We start from the raw sequence: 16,700 nt of genomic DNA, 5'->3' as shown, positions 1-16,700 counted from the left end.
GAAAACAGGTTCTTATAGTAGTAAATATGGAATGATCTTTATAATAGACAGTGCTGCCAGCCTCACTTCTAGTTAATTTATCTGAATAATAATCCGAAGAGGAAACATATAGCCTCACCACTGCCTTCATAGGCTATTTTAATATTACTGCTGAAATGCAAATCTACAGAGAATTAAATGCTGTGTTGTTTTAATATTTTAGTTTTCTCCAGCCTTGACTCTATTGTTTCATTGGATAAAAGAAATACTTCCATGTAGGAGTAGAGTGCCTGAGAAGGCTGTATAAATAACATGCTTTCTCTAAAGCAGAGATGTAGCCAAATTAAAGAACGTTGGACTCGCATTTCTGTTTTGTGGGTGTAAATTAACACTTTTTGTTGTTGTTAGCTTCTCTGGCATTGTTGCACATGAAAGAGTAATTAGCATTTTTAAATTGCTGGAGGTTATGGGTTCATTTTAGATTTAATTCAATTAAACTGCATCACATGCTATTGGTTGAAAGTAATGTATTGAACTAATGCATGCTGTAACTTTTCCCTTTCTTAGCATTTGTAGGTCAGACTACAGATGCTGCTACTGGAACTGCTTCAATAATTGTCAACAGTGAAGGTACATATTTCTACTCTGAATTGTCCTCTTTGTTCTGCCTCTACAGCCGTAAAAGAAACCTTTGCCTTGTCACTGTTAATTGTGGAATTATTTTTTCTACATCTTTCATTTTTTTCATTATCTTATTCACACTTCGTTGCACTTCTGTTTATTACAGGAAATGTTGTAGGATCAAGTGCCTAAAAGCAGCAGAATCAGATGCTTAGATTAGCAGTGTGATAGCCATAATTCAATCAGCCAGCTGATCTGTCTAGTTTTACATTGGCCAGAACACACAGTGTAGCAGAAGGTTAAACCTCTCCTTTTCCACCACAACTTACCTAGCACTTTTACTATGAGGAAAGGGTTTGCCTCTTCAGCACTGAGTCATTATGCCCTGAATCAGGAAAAGGAATTGTCTGTAATATAAGTAGAAATATTTATGTTGATCTTGTAATATTACCACAGTTCTTGATCCCAAGTTGCATCTGCAGTGATGAATACACAGTGAAACGGCATACTTGGTTTTTTCTGTGTTAATTTTCCTTAGCCTGTGCCTTTGTTCTCATATTGCAGGGGAAGAAGAAAAGAATATTTGGCTTGTTTTCACATTCTTCTTCAAGATTGCTAAATTATCCTCTGAAAACTTTCTGTTTATCTTTTCCTCAAGCAAGTAGTGCTGTTGAGACCTCTTAGGAGAAGTACATGTGTCTGGATCAAAATTTAGAGCTCAGGACCAATAATGTTTATGCAAACATAACAAATTAAGTGTGATTAGTTCACTTTTGGTGCAGCTAAGAGCCTTCATTTGCACAGTTACCACAGCTTAGCTGACACATCAACTTAACAAGCTTCTGTGTAACCTGATGGTAGTACATTGGGCTACAGCTCAAAATGGGAAAGGAAACATGACTATTCGCTCTAGGAGCAAAACTGGGAAGGAACTGTGACTAAAGGCAAGTCTACACAGGAACATTCAGGAAAATTAGGCAAATTAGTTGGAGATGCGAGTTTAATTTTCTCTTAAGTAAGATTAATCAAAACCTTGCATGACAGCTCTAATTCAGAAATAAGGTAGCTCTAATACTGGATACCTGCCTCTTACTTCCACCTCCTTCTCTTGGTTTGGGTCAGCAGGTAAATTAGCACAGCATCTCTTAAGAACTTCTTTCTTATGCCATGTACAGTCACTACTCTGGCCATTGTAAATGGGAGAGACAGTGAGAATCCAGTAGTGCACTCCCAGGCCTCACTGTTTTGTACCTGTAACCATGTTTTGCACAAGGTTTCCTGTGCAGGATAGTGGAACAAGAAGCAGTCTTATTACTTCCCAATTCATATGCATGGCTGAATAAAATAAACATGGTCTAAACTTGAATGAACAGAGGATGACCTGTTAAAATTATAACACCATGAATTTTTCTGAAGGATAAGGAACAAAACCATCTTGTGGATCTAAAACCTTTATAAGCACCAGGAAAGGGAAATTGATTGTACAGTGCCATGAAGTTTACAGTGTTAGTGTCAGTGTGAAGGGTCTCTGGTAGTCTTGTGATTCACATAGTGAGATTAATAGTGCATAATGTCATGCAGTTTGTTTCTTTCAGAAACTAAAAAATCCTAAATTAAGTTACCACTGGCCGCAGATTTCATTTAAAATCTAGTAGAAGAGCAAACCTGGTCAGAACTATGCTATAAAGCAAACAGATGCACAGAATTGGTAATGGTTCTGGTTGTTACTTCTCTCTAAAACCATCTGGTGCCTGAATTGAGTAAATTGCAATAAAATAGCAGTACTTATGTGCTTTGCTGTTGCAAGAGACACTATTTTTTTTTCCTGTAGAAACCTGGCTGATTTGACCTAAACAGGTTTTACAGCACTTTTCAAAGGGCTTGTCTACACATGCTTGTTTTACCGCAGTAGTTGTGCTGGCATAGCTGAAACACCACAGCATTCAATGCACTGATGTAAAGCAGTTTCTGCTAGTTCAAATTATACCTAAAAGAGAAGCATTTGAAGTTGGGGGTGGTGATGGTGTTTTGTGTTAAGACGACAAGGGACAAATGAAAAACATAGGTATCATCTCTTTCAATCGCCAAGTTTTAATTGCTGTATTTTCACACACCTAACCTGCACTGCATCTTACCAATTCTTTACAAGTACCGATACTTGGGAAAAATACCGACTCCAATTAACTGAGTAAAATCACAGGCAGAAGTAGGAGAGATACTCAAGTAGAGGGAGCAGACTATGATGGGTGAGTGAAGGCAGAGGAAAATAAAACTGTAGAGAGCAGAGCCAGAGGAGGCTCTGAGATAAGCTTTCCCTGATGTTATCTGTCTGTCTAGCTGGTACTGCTGAATTTCTGGGAAGATTTTTACTGGTTACTGAATTGCACAGCTATAACTCATCCATTATTGTAATTGGCAAAGTACTAAAAATTTGAAAATTATCAGGCACATTTGATCTTCTCAAAGTTGCATTATATTCTGGGACAATACTGTGTAGTTTCAATAAAAGACGGAAAGATTAAATCCCTGCTTTAATGCAAAATGGTGGAGAGATGTTTAAGAAGTTTGTAGTGCTGCACTGGAAAACATGCAGCCCAGAGATGCTGCAAAGGTTCCCTCTGGGCTGGTCTCAGAAATCTGTGCAGAAATCTTTTTCTGGAACCTTGTGCTGGAACCTTGTGTTCCTTTCAATTGTTCTCTTTTATGCGACTGCCTTTTCAGATAGGTTTTGACTAAACACAAGCTTCAGTTTACCAGGACCCTGTACACTTTGGATCTGTACTTTCTCTCTTAAGGAGAAAAGCTGGTACATCCAGCTGCTTTTCTTAACACATTTTCTTTGAGGTGCTTTGCACCACTTTGAACCCTAGCTTTTGTCTCCCCTTTCAGCCTGCCTTCTTTCCACTAGCTCTGTCTCTTAGCACACCTTCTGCTAACAGTGTGCTATTGAATAGTAAGTATTCCATAAAGTGATGACATGTGTTGTACTTTCACATACACATACAGGGAGAAAAAAATCTCTGTGTGGAAAATTTTCTACATGATTACCTGTGAGGTTTATTGCAGCTTTGTCCATATCTGGTACTGACTGTTGATGGTGCCATTAAGCTGGCCTGACTGGGCCAGTTAGTTTGAACCAGTCTGACAACTTCTGTGTTCGTAGCACAAATTCAGTGGAGGGACAACAGAGGTTGGCAGGTCAGGATTAAAGTGCTCTTGATTATTGCAAGTTAGGACTTAAAGCTCACCTACACAGAACACTGCGAGATAACCCTCACTTGAGATAGGCATTGTGCTGACTTTATGATAAAGTTATTAATCATTCATGAACAGTGAATAGGCATTATTTTGTAAGTGGGTGTACCTTCAATACCAAAGCACTACTGGTATAAAAACATTCAAAATATATATTTAGAGAAGGCTAAATAAGCAAGGCGAACTTAGAATACATATGCCAGCTTGTTTGAATTATACTTTCCAAAGAGAAAAATCTTTTGTTTTGAATCTTCATGGTTATGAAGGAATGTCACCTGAATTTTTATAGAATTTCTATGTATTGACATTCACCATGAACTTGAATGTTTTGTGTACAAGACTATTCAATGCTCCTACGAAGTAATTGCATAGAAATTATGATACCATGACACACCCAAAACTTGCCCTCATATTCATGAACTGTGTGATTTGGCAGCAAATGTTTTTCTTGTAACATTCTTTTCTGGTCACAAATATCATCTTTTTTCCCTATGAATTATTATGTAGAAGCTCTGCAGCTATTGTTATAATTGCATTGTTTGAAATTTTGGTGAGTTCTAAGCACTACTGGTGGCTTTTAGGCTCGTCATCCTGCCTTAAAAAGTGAGGGTTATTGCACTGTGGTACTTACTGGTTTGCCTTTGATTTTTCCACTGGCACTTCTCATCTGGTGGGATCTATAAAATGATACCTGTAAAAAAATGTAGCTTGAGTTACCCATCTTTCTAAGAAGTGACAGTAGCAGGTTTAGAAGCCTAACTGAGGACAGTATTTACATATGCAGCATTCACACTGTTTTAAGTATTGATTGGACCCAATCCCCATGTGGTGTAAGCTTGCACAAGTTTATCAGCTTCATTTAGCTGTTCTAGCTTATAGCAACTAGCTTATAGCAACTGTGAATGTGGCCCTTAGTATTTTAGCTGATGTCTGCAAAACTTAGAATTATATAGATGCTCCCATCAAAACTGAGAATTTTAGTCTAAGTAATGATATGTTAGAATTAACTGTAATGCAGTAAGTATATTTTTCTCATTCTTAGTGTGGGCAACATTTTACCTCACTTGAGCTATTTCAAAGTTAGGTGTGCGGCTTAAGGCTTCACCTAGAGTTAACAGAGATTCATAGGCATTTCCAGACAACAGTTTATCTCTTCCTCAAAGAGATATCTAAGATATGTAAGATTAAAAAAACTCTGAAAATACTTGTCTCTCCTCCTTGTTGAAGGAACCTAGAAAACTAATTTTTAGAAATTAGTTTTCTTAGAATTTTCTAGAATGTAGAATTATTTTTGAAAACTTTAAAAATTAGTTGATGTTAGACAAGATGAATCCCACCCCTCTTTGCCATCTGTCTTTAACTCTGTTGTCCCTGGTGCTGATTTCCCATCTGATTTCCCTGGCAAGAAATAATTGCTTTCAACAAAATGGTTGCTGGTAATACAAAATTCTGGTATTAATTGTGAGTGCATGGGTCCAGATTCTGCTTTCATGCACACTGGTGTAAGTTAGTGGTGACTGCTGTCATTCACAGCTAGTGTGGTATATGTAGCTAAGAACAGAATGTGGCTTTTTCTCTAAAGCTTGGGTTAAGCCCGCCTGGACTGTTACACTGCAGTAGGTACTGCATTTCCCTGGCAGGTTTGAAAGCAGACTTTAAGTCTCTGACCTTTTGTAGTTACAAAGAAAAGCTTCTGACTGTGATCCAGTGTAGCATGGTCTACCTTGAATTTGCACATATGGGTTTAAGCAAACAGCCCTCCTTATCGCCTTGGGCCATTAGCTCTAAAGTCTAATAATAATATACATGTCAGTACAGCTAAATAGTTCAGCAAGATAATGCAGCAAGACATGTGGATAGAGTCTGAGATTCTAGGTAGCACAGAGTCCAGGCAGAAATGAAATATATTTTTGTTCCACTGATTCCCTGCCTTTTACTGTTTGCACTGCTGCACCCTATAAGCTTTCAAAATATATGCTTGGCAGAATAGGTGCAATTTGCCTTTGAATGTTTCCTCAACAGGATTCAGATATCTTTGATAGCATTTACTTGTTGCAGAAGGTTTTTTCTTTTTTTTTATTCGAGATGCCCATCATTGTCTGTTGAAAAGCAGGGCGTTGGCTTTAAATGCTGAGGTTTTGCTTTTCATATGCAGCTGTTCTGTACCAAACCATTGACAGCAGAATTGCTTTGGAAAGCTTGGGCCCCTCCCTCTGAGATCACTATATTATTCTTTCCATTGTCCTGCTTTCTTTTCAGAACATATTTAGGGAGACAGGCTTTGCACGTTTCTTATTCAGAGGACTTTGAAGTTGCATTCAACAAAAATAATGTATTTAAAACCATAAATATTTATTTACAGAGTAATTCAGTTCATTACAGAATTGGTAGCCTTTAATGATTGGCAGTCCTTAAAGGAATCTTCAGCGGGGGCGGGCTGAGCCTGTAAATCAAGGAACAACTGACTTATTGAATTTAATACCTGAGCGATTAATAATAAATTTTAATTTGAAGGCACCCATGCCTGAAGGTCTCTAGGTGTTGTAACAGAGATTAAAAAAAGAAAGAATGAAAGAAAGAAACGGCAATAAAAGAAGGCAACTTGCATGTCTGAAGAAAAACAAAAGAATATTTGGAACCTGCATAAATGAACCTCCTTGCCTAACTGTAAAACAAACTACGAGAATGAAAAGGATCTTAGACATTCTTTGAGATACTGCCGTGCTTCCGCATGTATAGCTTTGCTTAGACCATTCTACTGGCCAGCTTTAAGTGCAGAAGAATCTGTCACCCACCTTCTTTACTCCTGATAAAGCTTTCCTTAGACATAGGCATTACCTTTCTGGGTTTTGGTGGCAAGCTGATTCTGGTTTTCATGATGGTTAGGGGCCCTAACTTGAAGTGTTGCAGGTAAATGGAGCAAGCCTGCTTCTCTGAAATCTAAAGAACATGCATAATTTTCATAGCTGTGTGAAATATTCTCCGTTTCCAGCTGATGGGAAAATTAAAATTTTTATGGCATTTTTGGCAGATGAACTCAGTAATCACATTGATGCTTTTCTCTTCCAAGTGCTACTGGAATATTTTAGGAAAATGCAAATATCAGCCTTCGTGTACATCCCCCATCTCCACTGTGTACTAGTACTGTGCTTCTTTAGAGTTCATCGAAAACATCAAAATAAGACTGAGGAAAGCCCATACATGACTTTTCCCAAATAAATATATACTGTATTTGTTGTGCAGTGTAGCATTCATTAGTCTGTCGATCTTTTTTATTATCTTCTGAAATCTTTGGATATTTGAAAATGTCAACAATGCATACATTTTTAGTGGGGGTTTTTTGGAAAGCAAATCGAAATCCTCATCTGAAATGTATTGTGGAAAAGCAAGGAATTGTTTTACATACTTTATTGCAAAAGTTAATGTGAAAAACACAGTATCTTCTCTTTAGGACAGAATGTTATTGTCATAGTCCCAGGAGCCAACCTGCTTTTAAATTTTGAAGACCTGAAGAGGGCTTCTGATGTCATCCGTAAAGCCAAAGTGGTTGTTTGCCAGCTAGAAATAACCCCTGCTGTTTCTCTTGAAGCTCTGAAAATGGCACGTGCCAGTGGAGGTAATTTAGCATAAGCCATTCTGTCTCCTTCCTTTGTGTTGCATGAAAAATATTCTTTATCTTGCTTTCTAAATAAAGATCCTGTGGTCTACTCTAGTTTCTATCATACTAGTTTTATTTAGAAATGAAACAATAGCCAACAAATTCAAGCTACGCTAATGAAAACTGAATTCAGTTTTAAAATTTTGCAGTGTTTACCTTGAATAGCAGGTCAGCCCATACCCTTATAATCTCCCTGTATATGTCTGGTGCTGCCTTTCCTCCTGTTTTCATGCTGTGACTAAATACAGTATAATGTTGTTAGGTCAGGAGCTATGGGCCTGACTCTGGTATTATTCCAGAACAGAACAAGCATAATGAATGCAAGTCACTAAAGTTCCACACACAATAAAATGAATGAAATGACCCCAAAAACAGACTTATGCCCTTGTTCTCCCAGCATAGCAGTAGGTATGGCTGTGGTTTTCTATATCGACGTTAACATCCTTAAAGTTAAAAAAAAATGCTTTTTCTTCTTAACCAAAATTCTTGGAGTGTGACTTGGCATGCTGCCATTGAGTAGACAGAGTCGTGGTCTGTGAAATTATTAGTAAATTGTTACTGTGCTGTACTTTTAAATGTAGGCCATTGTTCCTTCAGTGTAGCATATATGTAGATAAAAGCTGACCTTTTGCTTGAACAGGATGGGGTTTCACTACTGACATGATGTTTTTGTTGTTTAAGTGCCTGTAATGCTTTCAGTTACTCAAACACAATTACGACTGTATTTGAACATTAAGTAAATAATTATGCAAGTGAGGCATCTATATGAGATTAAAAATATGTTCTCGTCTATCCGGAAGATAAGACTGGGAGGGGACAGTTCATAGTATGATCAATCACGCAGCAGGTCAGGGATGGAACTGGGATGAGAACTAACTGGTTCCTTGCAGCGGGGCCCAGGCTTGCTCCAGTAGATCATAGCACCTTGGGATTGTTGACTCTTCAGTCCTCCTGCACTGAGCTCTGTTGCGCACCTGTCATGATCACTGGTGTTCACGCACTAGTGAAGATATCAGCTGTAGCAGAACTTCATGCGTCGTGTTCACGTGTCTTGTGCTGATTTAAGCAGCTATGTTAGAGGCGAGGCTGGGAGAGACTGGCTCTGAAACTGTGGTGGTAATAGTCATAAACTCTATAAACAGAACTGTGCATGGGGAAAAATTGTTTTGACTTCTGTTTGAAATGTCAAAACTGGGCTCATGCGTATCTAAATAAAAATTAAAAACTTCAGTTAACTGAGTAGCACCTGGGATGCTTAAAATGTATGTGTGGGGGGGAAACGGCTTACTATATTTTTTCATTATGATTTATGAAAATGGATAAAAGCATTCTTAATCTATAGTTACTGGACTACAGTTGAGTCATGAGTCGATATCCATGACTTATTTTGTCTACTTCTAACTCTATGCATCAGTTTGGTAAAGTTGCTTCACATTTTTGTCACCCCCTTACAGCAAGATGCCAGCCTGTGACAGAAGAAAAGATAGGATTTTTTTAAAGGCAATTAAAAAAAATCCAAACCTGATACACGGAACAGACATGCAAGCATTGAGCAACTGTAGATAGCACAATATATCAAGAAAAGATAGTAGTTAACTGTGGGCCAGCTATAGTTCTGTGCTGTCAGTCTGCTATCATTGTGCAGCTCTCATATCAGGAAAGCTTTGGTTGCTTCTTCTTTAAAGCAATAGGCTACACATGTTCAAATGTCATGTGCAGTCAAATCTAAGTAAACAGCTGAGTTTGTAGCACTGTAAAAATCTATCCTTAGCCAACTGTAAATTGTTAATGCAATTTCCCTTCTTTTAGCCTGCAGTACCCTCATGTATAATGCAGTACTGCATGTTAGGATGTGCACTAGACTATTTTTGTTTAAAACAGATGCATACCCAGATGCTTCAAACCTCTGTTTCAAGAGGTTTTTTGCTTGTTTTTCTTCATTCTTACTGAAAGAAATAAACAGTAAGATGGAGAAAGAATGCGGACGCACAGGCAAGAACCCTTTGCTTCTGTTTGGTGAACATTACCTGTGGATCTGTAAGCTAGAGAGGGACATCTCATGTTCTGACATCCTCTCATTGTGGCACTGATTATTAAAGATCTTGTGATAATCTTGGGGAGAAGAGGGAGGGAGGAAGGAAGGAAGGAAGAAAAGAAGGAAGGAAGGAAGGAAGGGTTGTGAATAATTATATGAAGTGGGTATGAATTGTAGTGGAAATCTGACTGGAAAATTCTAGGTTTTTAATGGCCACATGTTCTAAAGCTGCTGCTGCTTCCAAGAGGGGGACCACTTCATTGATGGGCAAAATGTTAGTGTATGTCAAAGTCTATAAAGCAGTTTTTGGGCTTCCGTAATGACAGATTCTTTAAAAGACGGCTAATAATGTTCAGGCTATTAATATTGCAGCGAAGAATGAAAATGTATCATAACCAGGGCTGGAAGCAGCCTCAGTTATCAAGGTTGCATGTCACTTGCAAGTAAAGGGTCTATTTTTCAGGTGTTTCAACTTCCTAATCTTGGGCTCCGATTTTTCATAACAGCTGTTTGTCTGTGGTTAAATTCTTTGTAAAATTTCTGCCAAAGCATAGTGGCTGCAGAAACCAAGCAACAGAAAAATGCCTCCCACCCTGCCCCATTTTAAAGTATGAATACTGGGTACCTTAAAATTTACTTAAGACTTGATAACAAGTGAGCTTTCTTTTAAAGATAAGCCTTTACAACAGTATGGAAATCTGCCTGATTTTTACTGTATTATCTGCCTTTGGAAAATAACTACCTTTCACATAGACTTGAGAAATTGTTAGAGCTTCACAGCTAGCTTCCCCTGAGAGTCTGTCCACACAGGCAATTGTCGATTTGGGCAGCATGACTTTCAGTGTAATTCCTGAATCTGGTTTTAGGCAACTTCTTTTATACTGTTAAAGATCTCTCGTAGGCCCAGGAATTGCAGAGCAGGAGCTTGCTTGATTTGAATACAGAAGAGGCAAAGCTGGTCAGGAATGGTGGGGAGGGAGAGCAGATTTCAGACAAGGGAAGTGTAGGAGGGATTTGCTTGATTTTGGGGGTGGCAGAGGAAGAAGGAAGAGAGAAAGTGAAAGCAGAACAAAATTGGAACAGAGAATAGGATTTATTGAATAGAGATTGGAATATGGAGTTGGAGTCAGGGAGTAGGCCGTGGGTACTGGAAGTGGGAAAAAGAAAGCATAGGAGAGGGGTTGTAAAGAGATACGATGTGATGAAAGTTGAGTGAAAAAAGTTACTATTGCATAATGCCTATGCAAGGAGGCATAAAGAATGGGAACTAGGTAAGGAGAAGGGGTCTTGGCAAAGGGAGAGAGAATTTGGGCAGAAGATAATTTGGTGTTCCTCAGGGGGACCAAACAGTATTACCCTGTTCACAAGCCATGCTCTTCTTCACAGCCTGAAAGAGAATCTTAGGGTTCCTCTATCTCCTCCCTGCTCAGCAGATATTAAATACAGGAGCAAACTAATAGTAATGTATCACACCCTCTTCATGATGAGTCTGTATTACTTGAACACATCCATTGGAACACATCCATTGCTGCTCCTGACCCATGTATATATTGATATGATACCACATGACAGAGTTTGTTTTCCAATATGTGCTGTTTGTTTGTTTTACCTAGGAAAGTATACCTTAAAGATTTGTCTTTAAAAAAACTTTATTAGGGTTGCAATTCAGACAATAGGAAATGCAAGAGTTAAGGTTGCCTGTGAAACCTTAATTTGTCTCCTTTCTGCATATGTATTATGTTGCAGTCTTTAATTATGTGATCACATGCTGTTTTTCAGTGGTATGTGATCATATAATTAAAGAGTTTATTATAATACATACTGTATTGTAATAATATAAGGTAGCCAAATTAAGATTTCATTGGAAATCCTAATCCTGGTGTTTTCTGACTTCTGAGTAAATGTCTTTGTCGCTTTAATACTCTTTTTTATCAAGGCAGGTAGAGAGGCATGATAAAGTTGTACAGTCAAAGGCTAAAACTTTCAGAGTGTTAATCAAAAAGGTCATCTTCTAAACTTCTTGGTACTCAGATTTCAGAAGTCTCTGTGCATCTTTCTCGTTTGGGACATTAACTGGAACTCAGAACTGTTCAGGGTGTCTGAATATTATGCACTATAGCTTAGGGTCTAAATACGTGTTTAGGACTGAAAATTTAGGCATCCAAGTTGGAAGATTTGATCACTTACTATAAGGAATATTTCTGAAGTAAGAGAGTGTGCTTTATATAAAAATGATGGCCTTGTGGTTAAGACACAGAAGTATTAATCATAAAATTGGCAAAGTGAGAAACCAAGTCTGCAGACTTCCTGTGTTAACAGTGAGTAAGTCGCTTATACTGTCCTCATGACAAACCTTTTCTGCTGTTACACGGGGCCTTAGGCTACAGTTTAAAGTTAGGTGAACTAACATATTCTACCACGTGTTAAGTTTAGGTCTAGCTCTGCCAGATAGCATATTAAAAATATACAGTGCCTTGTCTACACTACAGTTTTATAATGTGGCAGTTTGAACAAGTTAGGTAACACATTCAGAAGCACGTTTAACTCCTTGTCTGGACATGCCCTTCATTACTCCATACCCCTGTTTCTTCATGTACAGAACACAGATAACAACACTGGAAAAATTCTAGAAATAAATCAGTTCTTGTAAAACTTATTAAAATCCTGGAAGAAGCATCATCAGTTAAAAACAAATTGCATTACTGTCTAAGGCTTTTTTCTCTTCTTTTTTTTAATTTAATAAATTCTTGGTTATTTTTTCTGTTACTCTTCTATCATGTTCCCACCATGACAGGTGCCTGCACATGAATTAGAAGGCAACTTTAATATAATAAACAAAACTTTTAACAGTTCTGTAAAACGAGGACACAGAAACCGAGAGCCATTTGTGTGTTAATAATAAACATTGGGGGCTGTGAATTAACCACAATGGTGTTTCAGGTGATGATTTATGAATCTAAAATACTAGAGATTTAGACTTTCTTTTTCTTTTTTTTTTTTCAGTAAAGACTTTATTTAATCCGGCTCCAGCCCTTGCTGACCTAGATCCACAATTTTATACCCATTCTGATATCTTCTGCTGCAATGAAACTGAGGTAATGGTCATATGTCATGTTAAAGAAGGAGTCTTAAGCAGTAAATTTCAGAGAGATTCTGTTCTCAGAAATGCAGCATAGGGAGCAGGAAAACTGAGGCATGCTCCTCTTACATAGGACTTTTGGAGGTGACAAGTTTGATTCCTGACCTAAGAAGCAAAGAGGAATATTCTGGAATACCTTTAGATTGCACTCAAAATTAAATTAATTTGTGTCCAGTCTTCCTTACAAGTAGATGAGTAAAACAAATCCATAAAAGGACACTTTAAAAATCTTATCACTGAGTGGTAAATATTAAAATAGATCCTCGTCCTTGTTCTGCAGTCCGTTGATATGATTAGCAGGAATGTGCTAGCCATAGTGTTCTGACAGTTTTAAACTCGGTTGCCAGGAGGTGATGCACGCATGCTGCACTTGATGGTAAATAGTAGCTTCATATGCTTCTTCCTGTCAGATCTGTTTTCAGTGAATCTGTTTCTCTGGCCCTGCAACTGTATGTTTCCCCCCCCTTTTTTTTCCTCCTTTCCCTCTCTTTTCTAATTCAAGTGTGTTATTTCTCCCAAAGGAAATTATTTTTGTCACAAGAGACAAATTAAGCTTGTCTCATAAGGCCTTCATTTAAATTTCCTATTTATTAGCATTATGCATGCTGTGTTCCTTCCCCTCACCCTCTCTTTGTATAAACAGGAATGTGGGAGAAGCAACCTAGTGGATAGAAGCCATGCCTTGATCATAGTTAAAATTATCTTCAACAAACATGATTTCTGCAATGAACATGATACCTTTGGGTGGAGAGGAGGGGAAAATGCTAAGAGAAAAGCATGGCCCTGCTTACTTCTGGGATTTTTGTCTGATGACAATGTCTGTCAGAGTAAGTTCTTCAAGACGCAGTTACCCTCTTTTGGAATTTCTGTTAAAACCCATCACAAACCGTATCAGAAGTTCTCAGTTCATGAGTCTTGTAGCATTTAAGGGTCGGTCTAAGTAATCCAAATGGACATCTGAATTTTATTCTGGGGTGTTTCAGTATGTGTCTGCCAAGTTCAGATACTCCAGAGCATTGAGGAATTAGCAAAATAGCAAGGTGGGAGATACCACAGCTTCTCAGGTCTCTGGAAGGCAAAGTTTCCAGTGTAACTGGCAGTGGTATCATTTGTGGCTCAGACATTGTCCAACAGCTATCAGAACTCAATTATATGTGATGAAGAGAATGCTAAGGCAAAGTACTTATTCTTGTTCAGGGGACTTGCAGGACACCCATATGGTGTTTTCTTCATGCTTTCAGAAAGCACTTATGCTTGGACTATGCCCCTGGGTTGGCTAAACGGTGCAATGGCGCACATTTTGGGCTGAGAACACCCGTACTCTCCCACCAATTTAGTAAATGTCATTTGTTTGCTTTTTTCATAATGTCACTACTTATTTTTTTCCCCTGCGAAAACTTATCCCCCATATGTTAGAAACAAAACTTTGTTTTTCATTACTTGTCTATTCCTGACTTTTCTCTCATTGCTCTTTGCAACACACATGTTAAAGTTTTCCCTTTGTTATACTTTATTGCTAGAGGACAGTCTTGAAAGAGACATTCTTTGAGAAGTTTAGCTTGCTGGAGCCAGGGTGTATTATTATTACCACCACATGGAGAAAAGAAAATTACTTCTATTTGGAGAACAAGTAATACAGGTGTATAATTATAATAGATCCCTGCTCATTCATCTACCTTTCCTGCAGAGCTGGGGGTACAGTTTGCATTCTTCTCTGCTATTTTCTTTTTAAAAGTAATTACCATTGGTAGATAGCTGGGATCACTGTATGTACAGTCAGACACAGAAATATGCTCTCTACTGTTGAGGAGGCTTATCTCTTCTGAATTTATGGAAATGGTAGACCTATGGAAGTTCCTGCCAGCCATATCATGGGAGCACAGATCCAAGTGTGGGAGTCCTACAGCATATTCTGAGAACAAGAATGGCACATAAATACCTTTGCTTTTAAGAATAACCTTTTCATACTTTACAATGAAATCAATTACATTAGCACGACTGTAATAATCAATTATGTTTGATTTCATCCTCTCTGAGTGTCTGATTTGTTACTGAATTGATTTTCAGGGATGAACTATTGCCATAGTTCCTTTCTTTTTGCTGAGAAAAGAGGGAAAATGAAGCATTTGTTTTTCTTATGTCACAAGTTTGAAAGTTGTTTTTTTAGTAATTGTTATGTATTCATATGCCATCTGTTTTCTGTTTTCTTTCATGACTTTCTTTAATTTCAGATCCCTGTAATGTATGCACTTGAGAAGTTTGATATGGAGATAAATGTTTACATACCCAAATAAAGGTTACCAGTCACATCTCTGTATGGCACTTAAAAGCAATAAGTTAATTCTACAAATCGTAAAGATAATTCTAATTTCTTAAACTTTGCCCATTCAACCAACTACATCTGCATTTCCTTCATCTTCTTAAATCAGGAAGTACCTAAAGACTTTGATGGTCCAGAATATATATTGGGAAAAGATCTTTTTATACATTTTTTTTTATTTCCATCGGTATCTACTAGCAGTCACAGTCAGAAAAGAGCAATTGGATGAGATGGACCTTTGCTCTGAGCCACTATGGCCATTCTTATTTTATGGATTTTTTTTTTTTAATTATTATTCTTTATGGCCAAATTTATTCAATGTGCTGCTTACAACTGCCTTCCTGAGATGTTCTGTTCCAGCTCCATTGGCCCTCCTACTTGGTATTTCTAAGTCTCAGATAACTTCCTTCTAGCCAAAATCCTATTTATGTTCCAGCCTTACCCCTTCTGGGGATCTTTTATTTTTTATTTGGGATTTTTAGGTACTACCAGAAAAAAAATAGTGTATTTCTGCTTTGTCTTTACTAAGTCTTTTAAATAGTTAATAAATTGTCTTGAGTTTAAAGATTAACTCTTTAGAGCTATCCAGTTCAACTGCTTCTAAAACATTCTTTTTAACACAGATGTATATGCTAAGACAAGATTAAATTTACAGTGATTTTTTTTATTGCTTGGTTTGGCTTTCTTAGTAATTTAAATTTACAAGTATTTATCACACAATTTTACCAAAATGTCCTTATCTTTCTTGTTCACCAAGAAATACCTTTAAATTATAAAATCCTTTGGTTTGTGGATATTATGTGAATGATATGTTTGTAACAGAAGATTATGTTAGCTGTAGAACAGAAAGCCATTTAGCTTAAGACATCTCACATACTATGTAGAGTGTTTGTATTGTTAAAGATGAGAAAAAGGGGGTAGTCCTTGTGATTAGCTGAATTATTACTGAGTCAAAAGTTTCTGTTATTTACTGCCGTGAAGGTCAGCAGTTTTGATCTGCGATGCCTTTGTCACAGAATAAAAGTCTAAAAATGTCAGCTATAGTTTCAGACAGCCATGGGGTGTCGGGTCCCAAACATGCAAGTATCAAATACAACATCACACTTTATACTCCGTCCTTCATTAAATGCTTTAGGATTTAATGAAATCACATGCTGTATCTGGTATAACAGCACAGCTTGTTCTTATGGATTTATGTGCTAGAGAGAAGCAAACAAAATTATACTATCAGTGAATTATCTACCATTAGTTTGTCTAGAAGGCTCTTCACAAGCTGTTCTTTTCACTCTTGCTTGTTGCAATAATAAATTTTTTTTATGTCTGACATTACTTTCTTTTTATGTGGTTCATGAACAAAAAAGCTCAGAACAAATCTTGCAAGGTTATCAGTTCTTTCTTTGCTAAGCCTGTAGTTCAGTTTTATCTTTTCCCAGAAAGATCAAACTTGTTGAGACTAGTTTGTTAATTCCCAGATGTAGCACAGCCTAATCCCTGAGGTTTGTGCAGGAATGTGCTAGTTCTCCATTCCCTTAATTCTTCTAATGAAAAATAAATGTATCCAATGTCATCTTAGTGAAAACCAATGGTTGTTCTTTTCTGTCATCTATAAATGTTGAAAAAGAGACAACCCTATACAAGATGAGCTCTTTGGAATACTTACCATTTTTTTCCCACATATTTGCGTGATTCCTTG

General features: G+C 37.4%; 1 protein-coding gene across 2 annotated transcripts in view; it reads left to right on the top strand.

Moving 5' to 3' along the window:
• Positions 1-16,700, top strand: part of RBKS (ribokinase) — a 71,018-nt gene that overhangs the window by 27,405 nt on the left and 26,913 nt on the right. Inside the window, exons 4-6 of one of the 2 annotated variants that reach the window (XM_072856725.1) lie at positions 547-609; positions 7,307-7,471; positions 12,552-12,643. In XM_072856725.1, coding sequence (XP_072712826.1) covers positions 547-609; positions 7,307-7,471; positions 12,552-12,643 — 320 coding nt within the window. The remainder of the gene's footprint in view (positions 1-546; positions 610-7,306; positions 7,472-12,551; positions 12,644-16,700) is intronic. The other variant, XM_072856726.1, reaches the window with a different exon arrangement.

Source organism: Ciconia boyciana, chromosome 3, assembly GCF_034638445.1.
Source record: "Ciconia boyciana chromosome 3, ASM3463844v1, whole genome shotgun sequence".
Classification (NCBI taxonomy): Eukaryota; Metazoa; Chordata; class Aves; order Ciconiiformes; family Ciconiidae; genus Ciconia; species Ciconia boyciana.
The sequence above is the reverse complement of the archived record's forward strand: the minus strand, read 5'-3'. Positions and strand labels throughout refer to the sequence as shown.